The following is a 13,860-nucleotide window of genomic DNA, read 5'->3' on the forward strand; positions in this document are numbered from 1 at the left end:
CAGGATGTAGGGAAATGTGCTTTGTGCTGGCTGATGGAAAGGAGCCTTTGTGATGCTCGCTGCAGCTCCCTGCTCTGCTGGCCTATGATGGATGATTTTCTTTTCTTTGCTTAATAATCAACCCTTGTGTATCTGTCTGAAACTCACACCATTAAAATCTCAACTCAGCAATCTAAAATGGCTTATTTTTTTGTTTCCTTACCTACATGTCAAAACATAAGCATGAGCTTTACTAATAAATATTTCTATTTTATATGCATATTTTTATGCCACTGTCCCAGTTGTATTTTCAAGGCTAAGAGCTTCAGTATGAAATTCTTCCTGCATGTTTAACAAACAAATACTGAAAAATAAGATATGCTGATGTGGAGATTATTATACATAAATCATTGAAAAATGCTCTTTTTAGAGAAGGGAATCGCAAAAGGAGTCATTGACCTGAATAAAAGAAACTCAGCCATACTCCAGAGGATTTGCCATTTTGATACACGTTAGTGCTTGCTAACAATTGTAATTTATTAATCCCGTTCTGTCTTCTTTTCCTCTCTCCTTGCACATTTGCTTTTTATTGTAAACAAGAATTGTATTTATTTTCTAAGAGTGTAAATTGATCTTGAGGTCACTGATTACCACTAAAAGCTACTTGGTAGTCAAAACAATCCCTCAAAAGACCCATAACCAAAATAGGTAGAAAAGCTCTCCTCACTGGATCATTCAATTTTAATATTTTGAAGAGAAAAAGCAGCATTTGCATCCTGAAACAGAGCCAAGGATATTCTGGACTGATTTGTGGGTCATAACTCTCTCATGGTCTGTTTGGAAACAGAAGCTCGCTGCCTAGCGCAAATTGATGGAGCTGTGCTCCTGCAGATGAAATACTATTAGCTATGCTGATGGATTCCAGGATATAGATTGGTGATAGCCAGGATTTTTCCTCCTCTCTGGAAAGCCAAAATGCCTTGTTTGATTTTAAATGGCAGTTGAACGCTTGGAAACTTCTCTTTGTGCAGAGAAAGTGGAACCATGGTCCAGGCAGTACAGTGAGATTGCTGTATGTTATTGCTTGTTACATCTCCGTTATATCTGCAGTACAGAAGTTTTACTTACAGATCTGTCAGGTCTCTGCTTCTACCCTCAGCATCCCAAAGCTTCCATCCATGTTCAGTATTAGCCAGATGTATTCATATGCATGTGCTTACAGATGTTCATGCCTACCTGCACAACAGATGTGATTATTTTTCCCATTACTTCTGCTTTCCATATGAGGATGCAATAGTTGAGTGTTTTATATCCCAGCAACCAGAACTACATTCTGCAAGAAATTTATTAATAATCCAGGGCTAGGTAACCTTATCAGTAAATATCCAGCTCTAATTTGTAATCACCAGGTGTCTGTCAGAAGCACAAGTATTTTTCTCTCTCCCAGTACTTTCCAGTTACCGTGAACATTGCCTGGCTTTGCTTCAATCTAAGCTGGAGTCTCAGCACAATGTTTTCTTTTATTTAACAAACGCTGACTTTTTAATAAGATCTGTTTCTTCCTTTGTCAATATGCTTGGAATTTGTCTAAGGAGTCCTTTTGTGCATCTTCCCTGTGGTATGTTGTAAACACACTGACAAAAGCAAATGAGTACTTAAACCATCATTACTCCTCAAGTTTCCTCTTCAGCTGCATCTTTTCTGTTTCTGAAGGTGGATGCGATGTGCCTCTATCTACATTCAAGTTTTACATCTTACACAGAAGGTGCTGTGCAGAGCTGAGCTCTTGCAAAGTCTGGAAATGATTTTTTTCTTTGTTTTCCCCAATTTATATTGGTAAGATGAGGTGCTTGTTTGCTAGAATGCTTTTTTCCTTTTCCTCTGCAGTTTATCATTTATGTGGAAAAAATACTGTTGGGGAGAAAAGAGATATGAAATAAGTCATTGTGCAGAGAGAAATAACAAAAAAGTATACAATATATTTGAGTGATAAATTTTGGGAAATTCTTAACATGTACACACAAATATCTGCCTTTCTAAATAAATTCCTGTATTCTTAGCATTTATTGAATCAGCAGTGTACCCATCTGTTATGTAACGCTAGCAGCTGGTCACCCTTCTCTGTGATGTACAGTTTCCTTTTCTTCTCGTAGTAGTGATAGAATAATGCCATTATTCTTCAGCACCTTTCAGTTAATGTTCCCTTAGTTGTCATCCAGCTCCCAGTTACTTAAATGTAAATACATACGGGTTCAGTTCCTAATTTAGAAGAACAATTAGCTTTGAGCAAAGCATTAATTTATACTGATGGATTAGAAAAGAGCTTCTTTTCCAAATGAAAACTGTTGGGCTGGTTAAAGAAACAATCATCAGCATCACTCCTCCGATGTGTCCAAGCAATTTCAGGAAGTGGGTTCTAATAATTGGTCTCAGGAAAAGAGAGGAATAGACAACCCTGGGTTTCACTATCCTCCTTGCCATCACTGATCCGTCTCTGTTCTTCCTATAGCTGCAGAGCTGTGGCAAAAGGATCTGTGCAAAGATCTACATGAGTCCTGCCAGGTTATCTCAGAGTAGGAATGGAAAAACAAGGTGTTAAAGAACAGCCATGTACAGAAGGCAAAATGTGAGATCACTGGCACTCCCAGGGTGGTCTCCTGCCGTGACTCTTTAAATGAATGTTTATTGTAAGGAACACGTATTATTATTTTTTTTCTGTCAGCAGATCACAAATGTTTTGGGGAGATATCAAAGAATTTGAGGTCTGATTTGCAGTCCTGAGGTTGGTAGAAAGTGCTTCTTGTCGTGTATATGTTGGCCATGCTTTTTGAAATGGCTGTGGTGGAAAACCTGAAGTCGGGCAGATGTTAAACATCTGGTATCAGACCAAGGACTCCCTTCTACAACGTGCTGAGTAAAGCTGGCTAGAAAGTGAAACATCTGTTTCAGGAAAAATGTGGAATTTTTAGAATTTTTGTCTCATAGAAATAAAAGTAAGACCTCTTCCTATAGAGAGAGCAAGTGAACAGAAAGAGGTTCAGCTTGGAGCACAGCAATGCCCAGCTTTGAGGCCATTCCTGTAAGATATGGGAAACCAGGGCTCAATCTACAACATGTCCTTGGCTAGGTTCAATCTGTTATGCAAAATTGCTCCCAGTGGATTGGTTTTGACTCAGTGAAATCCCATTCCTTCGGACAAAGGAGAGACTATGCTCCACAATCCAGACATAAGGGCATTAGTAAGGTCTGTGGGAAGACGATGTTAAATCTTTGCCCTGCTTTGTTTGGAGCCATCTCAATCTTTCCTGTATCACACGGTATAAATCCACATCACCAGGGAATGTGCTAACCACCGTGCTTCTGGCTGTGCTAGAATCCTTTCCCAATCAGATTTTGACCATCAGTCTTTAGTTGGACTGGAAGATTCTTCCCAGAAAGAATTTTGTTGAAACTGTTTCCCACAAAGATTTTCAGTTCAGAGAGATCAGCATTTTCTGTCCAACAAATAAATAAATAAATAAAAATTGTTGGAAAATTCCTGACTAGCACCAGGGCTGAGCACTGTTGAGGTCAATTGACTGCTTGCATCCTTTCTAATGTTTATATCTTTTTATTTCAAAAGAGTTAGAGAGCTGCTCTTCTGGGCAGGAAACTGCAAAAAGGCCAAGGGCTGCATTTAAATAGTGCATTCAACTGTAACTTGCACTGAGTGCAATTTTGAAATAATCTTTATATAGAAGTGGTTGTCTCTGCCTACTGAACACGTTGAACCTCCCAGATGCCCAATCTGCCTGCTTTTCATGAAACAGAACATTTCTTTCTTAAGTACCAGAGCCAATACTGTAAAAAAAAGAGGCCTGGAAAAAGAAAGTTTAGTAATATAGCCCATAAGTTCAACCCAAAGGGACTTTCACTGTCAGATGAAGCCAAACTTGGAATGTATAAGTTGAAAAGGGAGGGGAAGGAGAGATAAGGGGGTCAGAGAATTCTAAACAACTCTTGCATGAGCAGAAGGACAAAGAATGCTAAACAAAGATTTTATTGGCATCAGAAATGTGATGATTACAGGCAGCATGTAGTTGGGGCAGCTTTCCTACTTGGCACATTGCTGCTTATATTCTTACCTCTGCTTTTGGTCTCTCAAGGGATTCTCAGCCAAATAACTTTCCCCTTTCTGCTCCTGTTTCTCTTGCTGTAAAGTGGTGTCAGCGATGTTTTTGTTGCCTTTGTAAAGTACTTTGAGAACTGGGGACAAAAGGGATATTTTAGTGTTGTTATTCATTCAACAAGGGATACAACTATAAAACTGAAGTTTGAAACCATTCCTATCTTCCTACGCTTCTTTCCTCTTAGAGAGGACTTGTCCTCTTAGCACTGGCCTGGTACTGGCCACAGTTTATCATGGTGTGAAGGCTATCTCAGGCTACCTGTTAACTCTATGTGGCATAAAGCCCCAAACTGGACAGCCATGGGGTAATTCTTAGTCACACTGCTCTGTCCTTCAGGTTATCACTGTCTATGCTTCCTTATGTGGTCTCAGCACTTAACTATCTCAACACACAATGACTGTCCTTAGAAGCTTCTAAGCACAAGAAAGCATTATGTTTTGCTCATCGGTACAACAGGACTGAAGTAAAGATTCTGCGCGTTAAATAGAAATCAAATAATATTCTTTTTTAAAGTTGCAATGTTGTAATTTCCTGTACAGAAGTCTCCTGCATTCAGGTCACAATAAAAATCATTTTAATGTCTTTTAGCCCTTATCACCTACCACATGGGCCTCACAGGCAATCAGTAACACAGTCAAAGCAGCTGTAGGTAGTGACTTTGTTCTGCCATTTGATTCCTGAAAAGATTTTTCATCACCAAGATAAAGACTGGAACAACTGACTATTCAAGAAATATTGTTATAGAATGAGATCCATACTCCAGTCCCACAGCTTATTGGCCACATGGAAATCCAGCTGAGAAATTCAGCATTGCTTTATCAGCAAAGTTACAAATATTTATGAAGGAACAGAAGTCAAATGGGAAGGACTGTCTAATCCAAGCTATGTATGCTTATATCTGCCCTGAGCATGAAAACAACTGCTTTTTCTCAATTTTTCTTGCTTTATGGGTGGTCTGCAGTGTTATCCATAAATAATCTTTTTTTTCTTACTTTGTACAGGATAGAGAAGATAATAACCATACCAGCTTCACCAACCCATGGAGAGAACAGCTGAAGAGAGCCTGTGAAATTGCTATGATGAATAGCAGAAGAAGGGAAGGTTTCTTGCAGTGAGAGAGATCTGAGCAGCACTTCAGGCTGGAAGGCAAAGTGAGAAAAACCTTTTTTGTATATAGCTAGATAGTTTCTTTGGATTGCGTTAGAATTGTGTTATTAGAGAATAAGAAACCAAGAGGATTTCCCTTCTCCATGCTAGAGAAAAACTAAGAAGAATGAAATACCTCTCTAGGTATATCATAATATCTAATATTCCAACCAGTGTTCTAGCCTGATAAGATAGGCACTGTCCACAATGGCAGCACTGCAGGCTGTTATCAATTCCAGATTCAGTCTCCTCAAAGACTCACAAAAAAAGAAAAAAAAGATCAGTTCTAAAGAGTTCAGTCTTCTGACCAATTATGCAGCAGACTGGGCTACAGATTCAATATACAGCAGTCTTCCCTAAATTCAGAGTCACTAGGAACTCCTTTTTCTTCTAGAGGTGTTAGGATTGTGGCTTCATTAGGTTCAAAGTAGCTATGTGAAACTGTTGCATACCCTTTTAGATTCAGATGACACTGGTAGAAAGACTTGCTAGGCTTTAGTCTATGACTCTAGTCAGCCAAAACACATATCTCGTGAAGACCTCAGACTGCATTTGCTACCAGCTGCAGACTAAAGCTCAGCAAATTATTAACAGAAGTACAGTCGGACAGTTCAGCAGTCAAGGCCTGCCATGTGTTGAGATGGTCTTTCCTGATCTATAGCTGTCACTGGTATGAGTTTACAGTACTGGCCCCCTTCTCCATTTCCCTAATGACAGCTGTAAACCTCCTATATCAACAAGGTGGCTTAAACCATGACATGATTGGCTTTGCCCATCTCTCTGTACACTTAGCAAACTCCTTCTCAAAGTGTTTTAGCAGCTCACATGCAGTATGGCATGATATTGAATCTGTTGCTGGCTTAGTGACGAACAGATGTCAGAGAAAAATGGTAACAGGAGTAAGGCTGAAAAAACTATTTTCCTATGAGGGATTTCCACCTAGCAGAGGCATGAATAAAATGCTTGAGAGTCTTTCTTCAGGTTTTTCAATGGAGGTAAAGTTTGGTGTTTAGGTCATTCTTGAACTGAATTTCCCTAAGGCAATGAATATAAGAAGTTACTCTTTCACCACAGTGCTGGTGAAGCTTGAGTAGATGAGAGCTTGATCAAACTTGGACAAGCATTTAGGTACAATGAGTGCACAATATTGCAGCTCTCTCTGAGGAAGGTCTAGAACTCTGGGTAAATATATTATTAAAATTTGCATTTGTATATCATTTACCAAAATAATTACATATTTCAGAAGATATTTGATTTTTTTTAAAGTAGTTCTTGGATTTCCATGTGCTTTCCCTCATCATGGGGTGCAGTGCTTTTCATTACTGGAAATAATGTCTCTTCAATCAGATGCTTTTTTAAGCAGTATTCACTGGGTTCTTGCATTATGTTCCTCCTTGGGTGTTTAAGTAGTTTTATAAAGGCACCGATCAGCCATAGATTGCTTTGAAGTTGCTGACAGTTTGAATAGTTGGCACTTCAGGAGAAGCTGAGAAGTTTGGTGCATCAGCTCATGTCCCTGTGTTTTAAAACCACGGCCTTTGCACTGACTGACTTGGAGACAGGTGAAGTTGATAAAAGCGAAGGAGTATAAAAAAGCTAAGTGCAGCAGAGGATTAAAAAAAAGGGAAGATAACAAGAAGAGAGATTGTGGCCCAGATTAAAAGGCAGAATTTCATTGGGATGTTTTCCTTATGTCAAGACCTCCTTTTTATAGCTTTTTTTTTTCTTTATACAGAGTTGCTCTGAAAAGGCTGCATCCTGACTCTCCCACATCCCTGTATTTTATCTTGGTCAATGATGTACATCCTTGTAAAAAGTAGGTTAAATATTTCTGTGGTTAAATGTCACCTGGCTTGGTGGATGCAGAAAGCTCACGTATAGGGTTGGTAGGAGTGAGTCACTTCATAAGTTGCAGTCCCTGCTGCTCCCCCTCGTCTAGACTTGCTCTCATCCCAAACCTAGCAAGGTCCTGTCACCAAATTCACTTAAAACCTGGAATGGAGAGCTCCTGCTATAGCATCCTTTTACTTGTATTCTGAAAACAGCAGCTCTGTACAGGGACTGTGTTCCCTGGCTGCAGTTGCTTATTCACAGACTCCTCTGAGACCTAATAGAGTGTTTCACATTTAATTTTGGAGGTCTGAACGATCCTACTGCTCGGATCTTGTAAGATAAACAGGGTCGGGCCTGGTTAGTTATTGGATGGGGTCACCTCCAAGGAAAACACAGGTGCTAGCCTGCAGGAAGTGTGATGGTGATTCAGAGGCCGCTCCAATCCCTCTTGTGCCAGAGTGCAGCACTGGCAGGGATGACTTCTTCCAAAGGTCAGGGCAGGATGGAAAACTGCTTCTGTATTTTGTTTATAGAGACGTGAGAGAAAAACCCTAGAAATGGGGCACGTCTGATGTGATTAGAAGGTCAGATCTCTACTTCTTTAAAACTGGGAACAGACCCTCTGAGAAGATCACACCTATGGTACTCCAGGAGGCCCTTTGTCCTTACTGTACAAAATCCCAATTCTTTTATAGCCCTGCTGCCAACAGAGTCAGTTCTGCTCTACAAGTGAGCAATGTCCCTTTTGTCACACTTCCGCACAGTAGATTGGCTTAGAATGGAATTCTCTCTCTTTTCACTAAGTTAGAATGTTTGCACTTTAGTTATTTTGAGTCAAAATTCCTTTGAGCTTAGAACTTACGTTTCCTAATAGCACCCAATGAGAGTTCTTCTTATAACAGGTACATTTCTACCTCTTTGGACTCAGCCACGTACCTTACACCTGGCTGAAAATTTCAGTTCCCTAAATGATGCTGTGGTTCATCCTGCTCTAAAACTAGGCTATGATCTCATAGACATCAAAGTTACTTCTCTGAAACAATATCGTTCTCTGTGCCTTTTTATAATAAAATGCCTTAAAGTGAAATCTATCTTTAGGATAGATTTTGCCTCATAAGAATAGAAAACTCTTTTTTTTTTTTTTTTCTTCCAGAAGAATTATTGTTGTTCTCAATTGTATTACTATGGTCTATTAACCAGGAATTTACTGTGTCTTTATTTGGGACTGAACTCAATGCATGCTTCATTATAATGTTGAGACACTTTTCATCACAGATTTACTGATGTCTGTAGTCTCAACAGAGTGAAACAGTGCTAAGTATTTTCTAAAATGAAGTCAAGTGAATGCAAAGCATATGCTTAATGGAGTGCCTGCTTAAATGTTGTCCCAAAAGAAGGATAGATTTCTCATCCTTAAGCACTTTGCATTAAGTCATATGGGATAAAATTCAAGATTCATTTCAATGAATCAATCAACTCAGTATGAATTAGCACTTTGCTGATCAACCACTGATGGTGCTTTCCATTCAGACTTGCTCTGGGATGCTCAGTTTCATTGGCAGCTTTCTTTGGCTAGTCCTGGAACACTTTACATGTACTTTTGCCAATAGCAGTTGGAATTGTCACTTGCTTTTTGAAGGGAGAAGCGGGGAGCAAATACAGCTTCTAGATTTTTGTGGGTTTTGGCATCTTCATGACAGTTTTACTGAGCTTGCACATATTATGCTCTTGCTGACATTTCCTCCTTTTGAAGTCATTAAAACCAATTTCATATTTATAAATAAAATGTCCTAATGCATCTAGTATTTGATGAGGTCTGGCTGCTGCCTGCTTTGCTTTTTAATGTTTACACCAGGTGCCTCTTGCTATCAAGGAACCAAGCAATGAATAAATTTAACAGATATTTCTTTTAATTAGCCCCCAAAGATCTAGCAATGAAAAACACTATCAGAAACATTTACTGCTATAGAGAATACAAGACTTCTTCTCAAAGCCACTACACAGAACTACAGAGCAGCAATAAAATCATCACTTGGATGCAGACATAGATTGTTTACATAGGGATCTTGCATGAACTGTGCATTTATTAGAATTAACTTCTAAGCACGCAAACACTTCCACACATGCATCTGAGTAGAGCTATTGAAGCCAGTGGGATAGCTCTGCTGCCTAGCATTAGGCACATGCATTAAAGTTTGTGGGATTAAGGCTCCATTTATGTATATCCCTAAGAGCTTTACCTTCTCTCAGGAGTGGGGAGGAAAACTTCTGTTCCACATTGGTGTAATTACTATAACATACAGTACTGGCAAACCAGATCCTCTGAATGTCTGCAACATTTCAAAGTACATTAAGATACAGGCTAAAGGCTGACAGCTCCTTATTCTGACTCACGTGCTGCCCCCTCTGCTTTTGATTCTGCATTCAGAACTGCCACACGAGTGTCAGAGCTGCAATCAATATGCATTTATGTAGCACCTTTCTCTTTTTTTGAAGTTTTCTAAACACTTTACAGGCAGCTCTTTTCTTTCCACAGATCTCAAAGTTTTCAAAATCTAAGTATTGTTATCCGTCTTTTATTGAGAGAGAAATGGCCGTGTTTCAAGGGAAGTGACTGGTCCAGGAATTACCGCTTTCAAGTGAGATAAATCAGATTTTTCCTGTGGAAATTCTCTCAAAAAGATCTCAAGTGACTCTATGGGAAAACACAGAATTTTTATTTCCATGTTGCAGTTAGTCTTGCATGATCCTGCCTATACCAGCTAATAACCCTTGTGTGTGACAACAGTCAGCCTAGAAAACCCTATGGACCAGACACACAGTAATTATCTCCACTCCATGGCTGGGCTATCACGAAGAAAATACAAGGATCCTGACTTCAGAATTGTTTGTTGTAGACAATAGATTATGGGGGTTAAATTCTGCACCAAATCCATCTCACAGGTCAGTTTTATACGAGGCCTTAAGGGAGAATGAAATTACATCCAGGGTTTTGTTATTTGTGCCTGGTTTGTCTGGCTTGCAGTTGAATTGTTCCTGAGATGTACAGATAATGCAGCTGACTGTGTGTCCATGCAGCTCTGCATTTGAAATAAGCCCCAAGCCTAGAGCAATGGTCAGTGGAGAGCAAATACATCCACATACATGTTCCTGTACACACCTGCTGTAATATACCTGGTGTTAGTGAACCCTCTGGGATGACAGCTGGCACACTGCTACCAGGTCTGACCGTGCCACAGTCTTTGGCACATCCAGTGGGATCCATAATGTAGGATCACAATCCCTAGATAATGAAGTGTTCTGTCAGGATCATCCCATTGCATTGATCCAATCCCTGAAATGTCTGGCTGGGGAAGAGTGCTCTCTTCTCTCCCCCAGCTCTATAGAAGTTCCTTAATTAAAGAGCTACAGAAATGTTCTCTGCCAGCAAAATATTTCTCATAACGTTGTTATGGGAAATGTCTTAAACGTGGCAGTCAATTCTTCTTTGAAGTCATTAACAACTAAAACCGAATGCAGGAACTGGTGTGAGAGGGCTGGAAATATGAGAAGATTTAAAGTGTATCTCTTACATGTACTCCAGCAGAGAGAAGGGAAGAGATCCAATTGCTTCCTTACCCTTGGAATTTCTCTGTTGGTTTTAATCGCGTGATGCCCTAATGACAAACTCCACACACACTCTGGGGTATGTTCTCAACTTAATCCATGGGGATACATGTCTGTAATACTCATTAATGTCAAGAAGCGTTAGGAGGAACATAAATCTTTGCTCACTAAGATGTGAATCTAGACTCTGATGTACACCATACTACATCAGCTGCTGACTGAAGAAAAAGAGGAATTCCAGCACCTAAAAAGTCTACTTTAGAGCTCCTAGACTAAACAATCGATCCAGCCAAAAAAATCAGGGGTGAAATTTCTACTCCACACTTTGGTTCAAAAACACCAGCTGCGATAGAGAAAGATGCATACCTGATGGGCAGCCCCTGGCTCACACAGGAAGTCCATAAAATCCCTATGAATCCCCAAGCAGCCAGACAAATTCTTTAGGTCCACGAGAAACCTTAAAAAGCAGGTAAACAATGCGTATCTGAGTAAATCTTCAGTGCCATACAGCTGGGGAAAATATCACACTATGCACATACATAAAGAGAAATTCTGATGCCAAGAAATTGGAACTACTCTATAACAGACTTCTGATTTGTGATTTCTTTGGCACTGAGCCTAACAAAAAATCACTGTGATTTCCAACTACAAATATTTTTGGAACCACCAGACTTGCTCCCATGTGTACGTTAAATGAAATGAATGTTCAAAACCCATAATAAAACCCCAGAGGGAAGTCTCCGATCAGAATATTAACATTAATCTTAGGAAGTCACTAGGAACCATTCAAGCTATAATAATAAATTGCAATAAAGAAGGAATATAGGGGCTTTTTTCTATCTGTCCGTTAAGCAGGTGTTACCGTGAATGCTCTAATATACACAGCGCAGAAGTGAAGTGGTTGCCCTTAAATTTTCCAGTTGTGTAAAATAAATAAATGACATTACCATAATACTTACAACAATCCCTCTTATACCAGCTTAAGTGTAGTTCGGGGAATACTGCCGATACTGAGATAACGTAATGCAGCTATGCATGACAAGGCTGGAAAGTTTTCAAAAGCAATCCTTCTATCAACAGCAGGACTGTGAGCTCATTCCAGATTGATGGTGAGAGCCTCTGCCAGTCACTTTGCTTGTGACCCGATCCCTGGTCATTCAACCTGGGCAGTCAGAGGTGTCAGGACTTGGTGCTATCACGTTGCTCCTACATGAGAGTAAGTGGCTGACCTGCACCGTGCTGACCTGCAACCTACACCTCACCTCTGAATGTATCTGGATCCAGATTGCAGTTCTGCTATCTAAAATGGTAGCAGAGTACATTATCAGTAGTGGCTCCATTTTGAAAACGAATGGTATTTTTCAAAAGCAGCTTCCTTTGACTTGCAGCAGTCAATAAGGATGGCTCAGCATTATCATTTAGATAATGTGGGTAGATGTGCTCAGTTTTTAAGTGCTGAGTTTAAAAAGGCTTTGGTCACAGTCTCCAGCACTTCATTAAAACAATGGTCCTCTGTGCACGATATTTGTAATGTTTAGCAAGAAGAATGATCAAGAAACGAATCAAATCAAACTAAACCTGCCCTTTATTTTGACTGTTTTTACACACTGTATTACTGGAAAAGGCAGAGTATGTTCTCAGATAGGTGGGAAACAACGTGTAGAGGAAGTCGTAATTCAGTAGGAGGTTGCTTTCTGGTTCAGGTACTGACTCCTAATGGCAAATCAATTTCTCTTATCACACAGAAGTTGTTTTCACACCTGGTCATTCCATGGTGATCGCTCTTTCTGACACAATTCAGATTCCAAGAGGTGTGGGAACTCCCACAGCACAGCCTATGCAAATATCTGCAGCTCAGCAGCTACAGAAAGCCATTGGAAGCTGATCCATGTTAAACCACACCACTGAATCCATTGGGATTCACCCAGTGTTCACCAAGAAATAAACAGGTATGATGCAATTCACCAAGAACTGTCCAAACAGTGATCTTATTGTGTTTAGTATGTTCCCATTATGAATTTCTTGTGTGCAGCCTGATAGAATAACAAAATCATCGTTCCAGGTATGAATAGTGCTCTATTAATAATCTATTAAGTCGTCTGCAATAGCAGTGAATGACAGACACTTCAGCTGACTCTTGGAAAATGAATTGATATCAACTGTGAAATTGGACCCCAAGTATGGAGACACAATAGGACACGGCTGTGAGAGATTAGTTGGGGGCCATGTGGTTTCTCACTCTGCTCCACCCCTTCTTCGTGAAGCAAACATACCCCAGCACCCTGCATTTGTTTAAGATTCATATGGGCATGTCTGGGGAGAGCGTGGCATTGGGTCGATAGGAATTTTGATCTCTCCTAACAAATAACTGATCTGTTAATGTCTCCTGACCTGTCTTCGTGGAAAACACTCACACAGGGAGAAGCTCTTTATGAACAGATTCTTGTCTTCATCCTACAAATAAGTCGCTGTTTTGTCTCTTCACCACTCTGCTTTTATCTCTCATCTCTCCTATTTGACACATCTCTCCTGCTGACTGCTGGTGGGGCGAGCCTGTGATTTGTTCCAAGCAAACACATGTGCACAGTTTCCACCATTGTGTGGTCTCATGCTATGAACTTACCTGTGGGTGTTTACTTTGGTGGTATGACCTGGTATTTTGTAGCGCTGTATCTTTTTTTCTCCTTCCTTGATATTTTTTCCCCTCAGCCACGATAACTCTTCGTCAGAAGCTGCTTGCATTTCTGCTTTGATCATACAGAACGTAGCATATAGCCTCGGGTAACTGAGTGCTGCTTAACACAGATGAAATAGCTACAAACCCTCTTAGAAGTAGGGTTTAAAAAGGGATACCAGTGAAATCAGATCCCTCTAGCTGGACAGCAGTCTGATAGGAGAACAAGGGCTGTTGTGGTATTTGGCAGCCAGACAGTCTTTATTGTTATTAGATGAAACAAAGCTTGTGATCTTTAGTCCTTGACCTTAACTGCAGCAGCACACTCTTAATCAGACCTTAATTTAACACCTAACATGGTCACAGAAAGGATCAGACATGGGCTGCTGGTTTAATTACATGTAGCTGATATCATCCAAACCAATTTAACCTCACTGCTGTGAGTTGGACACT

At 40.0% G+C, this 13,860-nt stretch overlaps 1 protein-coding gene across 3 annotated transcripts; it reads right to left on the reverse strand.

The window, feature by feature from the left end:
• Nucleotides 1–702: 702 nt before the first annotated feature.
• Nucleotides 703–13,567, reverse strand: LOC107322705 (uncharacterized). Of its 3 annotated transcripts, XR_001559023.3 has the most exons (6): nucleotides 13,357–13,567; nucleotides 11,100–11,190; nucleotides 9,368–9,457; nucleotides 5,173–5,287; nucleotides 4,104–4,224; nucleotides 703–1,890 (listed from the first exon to the last, which is right to left on the reverse strand). XR_001559023.3 is itself a non-coding variant. In XM_085521700.1 (5 exons), the coding sequence occupies exons 1-5, from the start codon at nucleotides 13,488–13,490 to the stop codon at nucleotides 1,875–1,877; spliced, it is 477 nt and encodes a 158-aa protein (XP_085377826.1). In that variant the 5' UTR covers nucleotides 13,491–13,566; the 3' UTR covers nucleotides 703–1,874. The 3 variants fall into 3 exon arrangements, 1 of the variants encoding a protein (XP_085377826.1); XM_085521700.1 differs by lacking the exon at nucleotides 9,368–9,457 and having other exon boundaries at nucleotides 13,357–13,566; XR_014936382.1 differs by lacking the exons at nucleotides 9,368–9,457; nucleotides 11,100–11,190 and having other exon boundaries at nucleotides 13,357–13,566.
• Nucleotides 13,568–13,860: the final 293 nt, after the last annotated feature.

The sequence above is a fragment of the Coturnix japonica genome, chromosome 22, assembly GCF_054131305.1.
Source record: "Coturnix japonica strain WE chromosome 22, WE-NBRP24, whole genome shotgun sequence".
NCBI lineage: Eukaryota > Metazoa > Chordata > Aves > Galliformes > Phasianidae > Coturnix > Coturnix japonica.

Excerpts from the sequence above, each read along its gene's own strand:
- LOC107322705 (XM_085521700.1), bottom strand. The coding sequence starts at position 13,490 with ATGATCAAAGCAGAAATGCAAGCAGCTTCTGACGAAGAGTTATCGTGG. Across the intron at positions 5,288-11,099 it reads AGCCAGGGGCTGCCCATCAG|CCTGAAGTGCTGCTCAGATC; the intron begins GTATGCATCTTT and ends TTTGCCTTCCAG. Across the intron at positions 4,225-5,172 it reads TCCATGGGTTGGTGAAGCTG|TTCTCAAAGTACTTTACAAA; the intron begins GTATGGTTATTA and ends TTTTGTCCCCAG.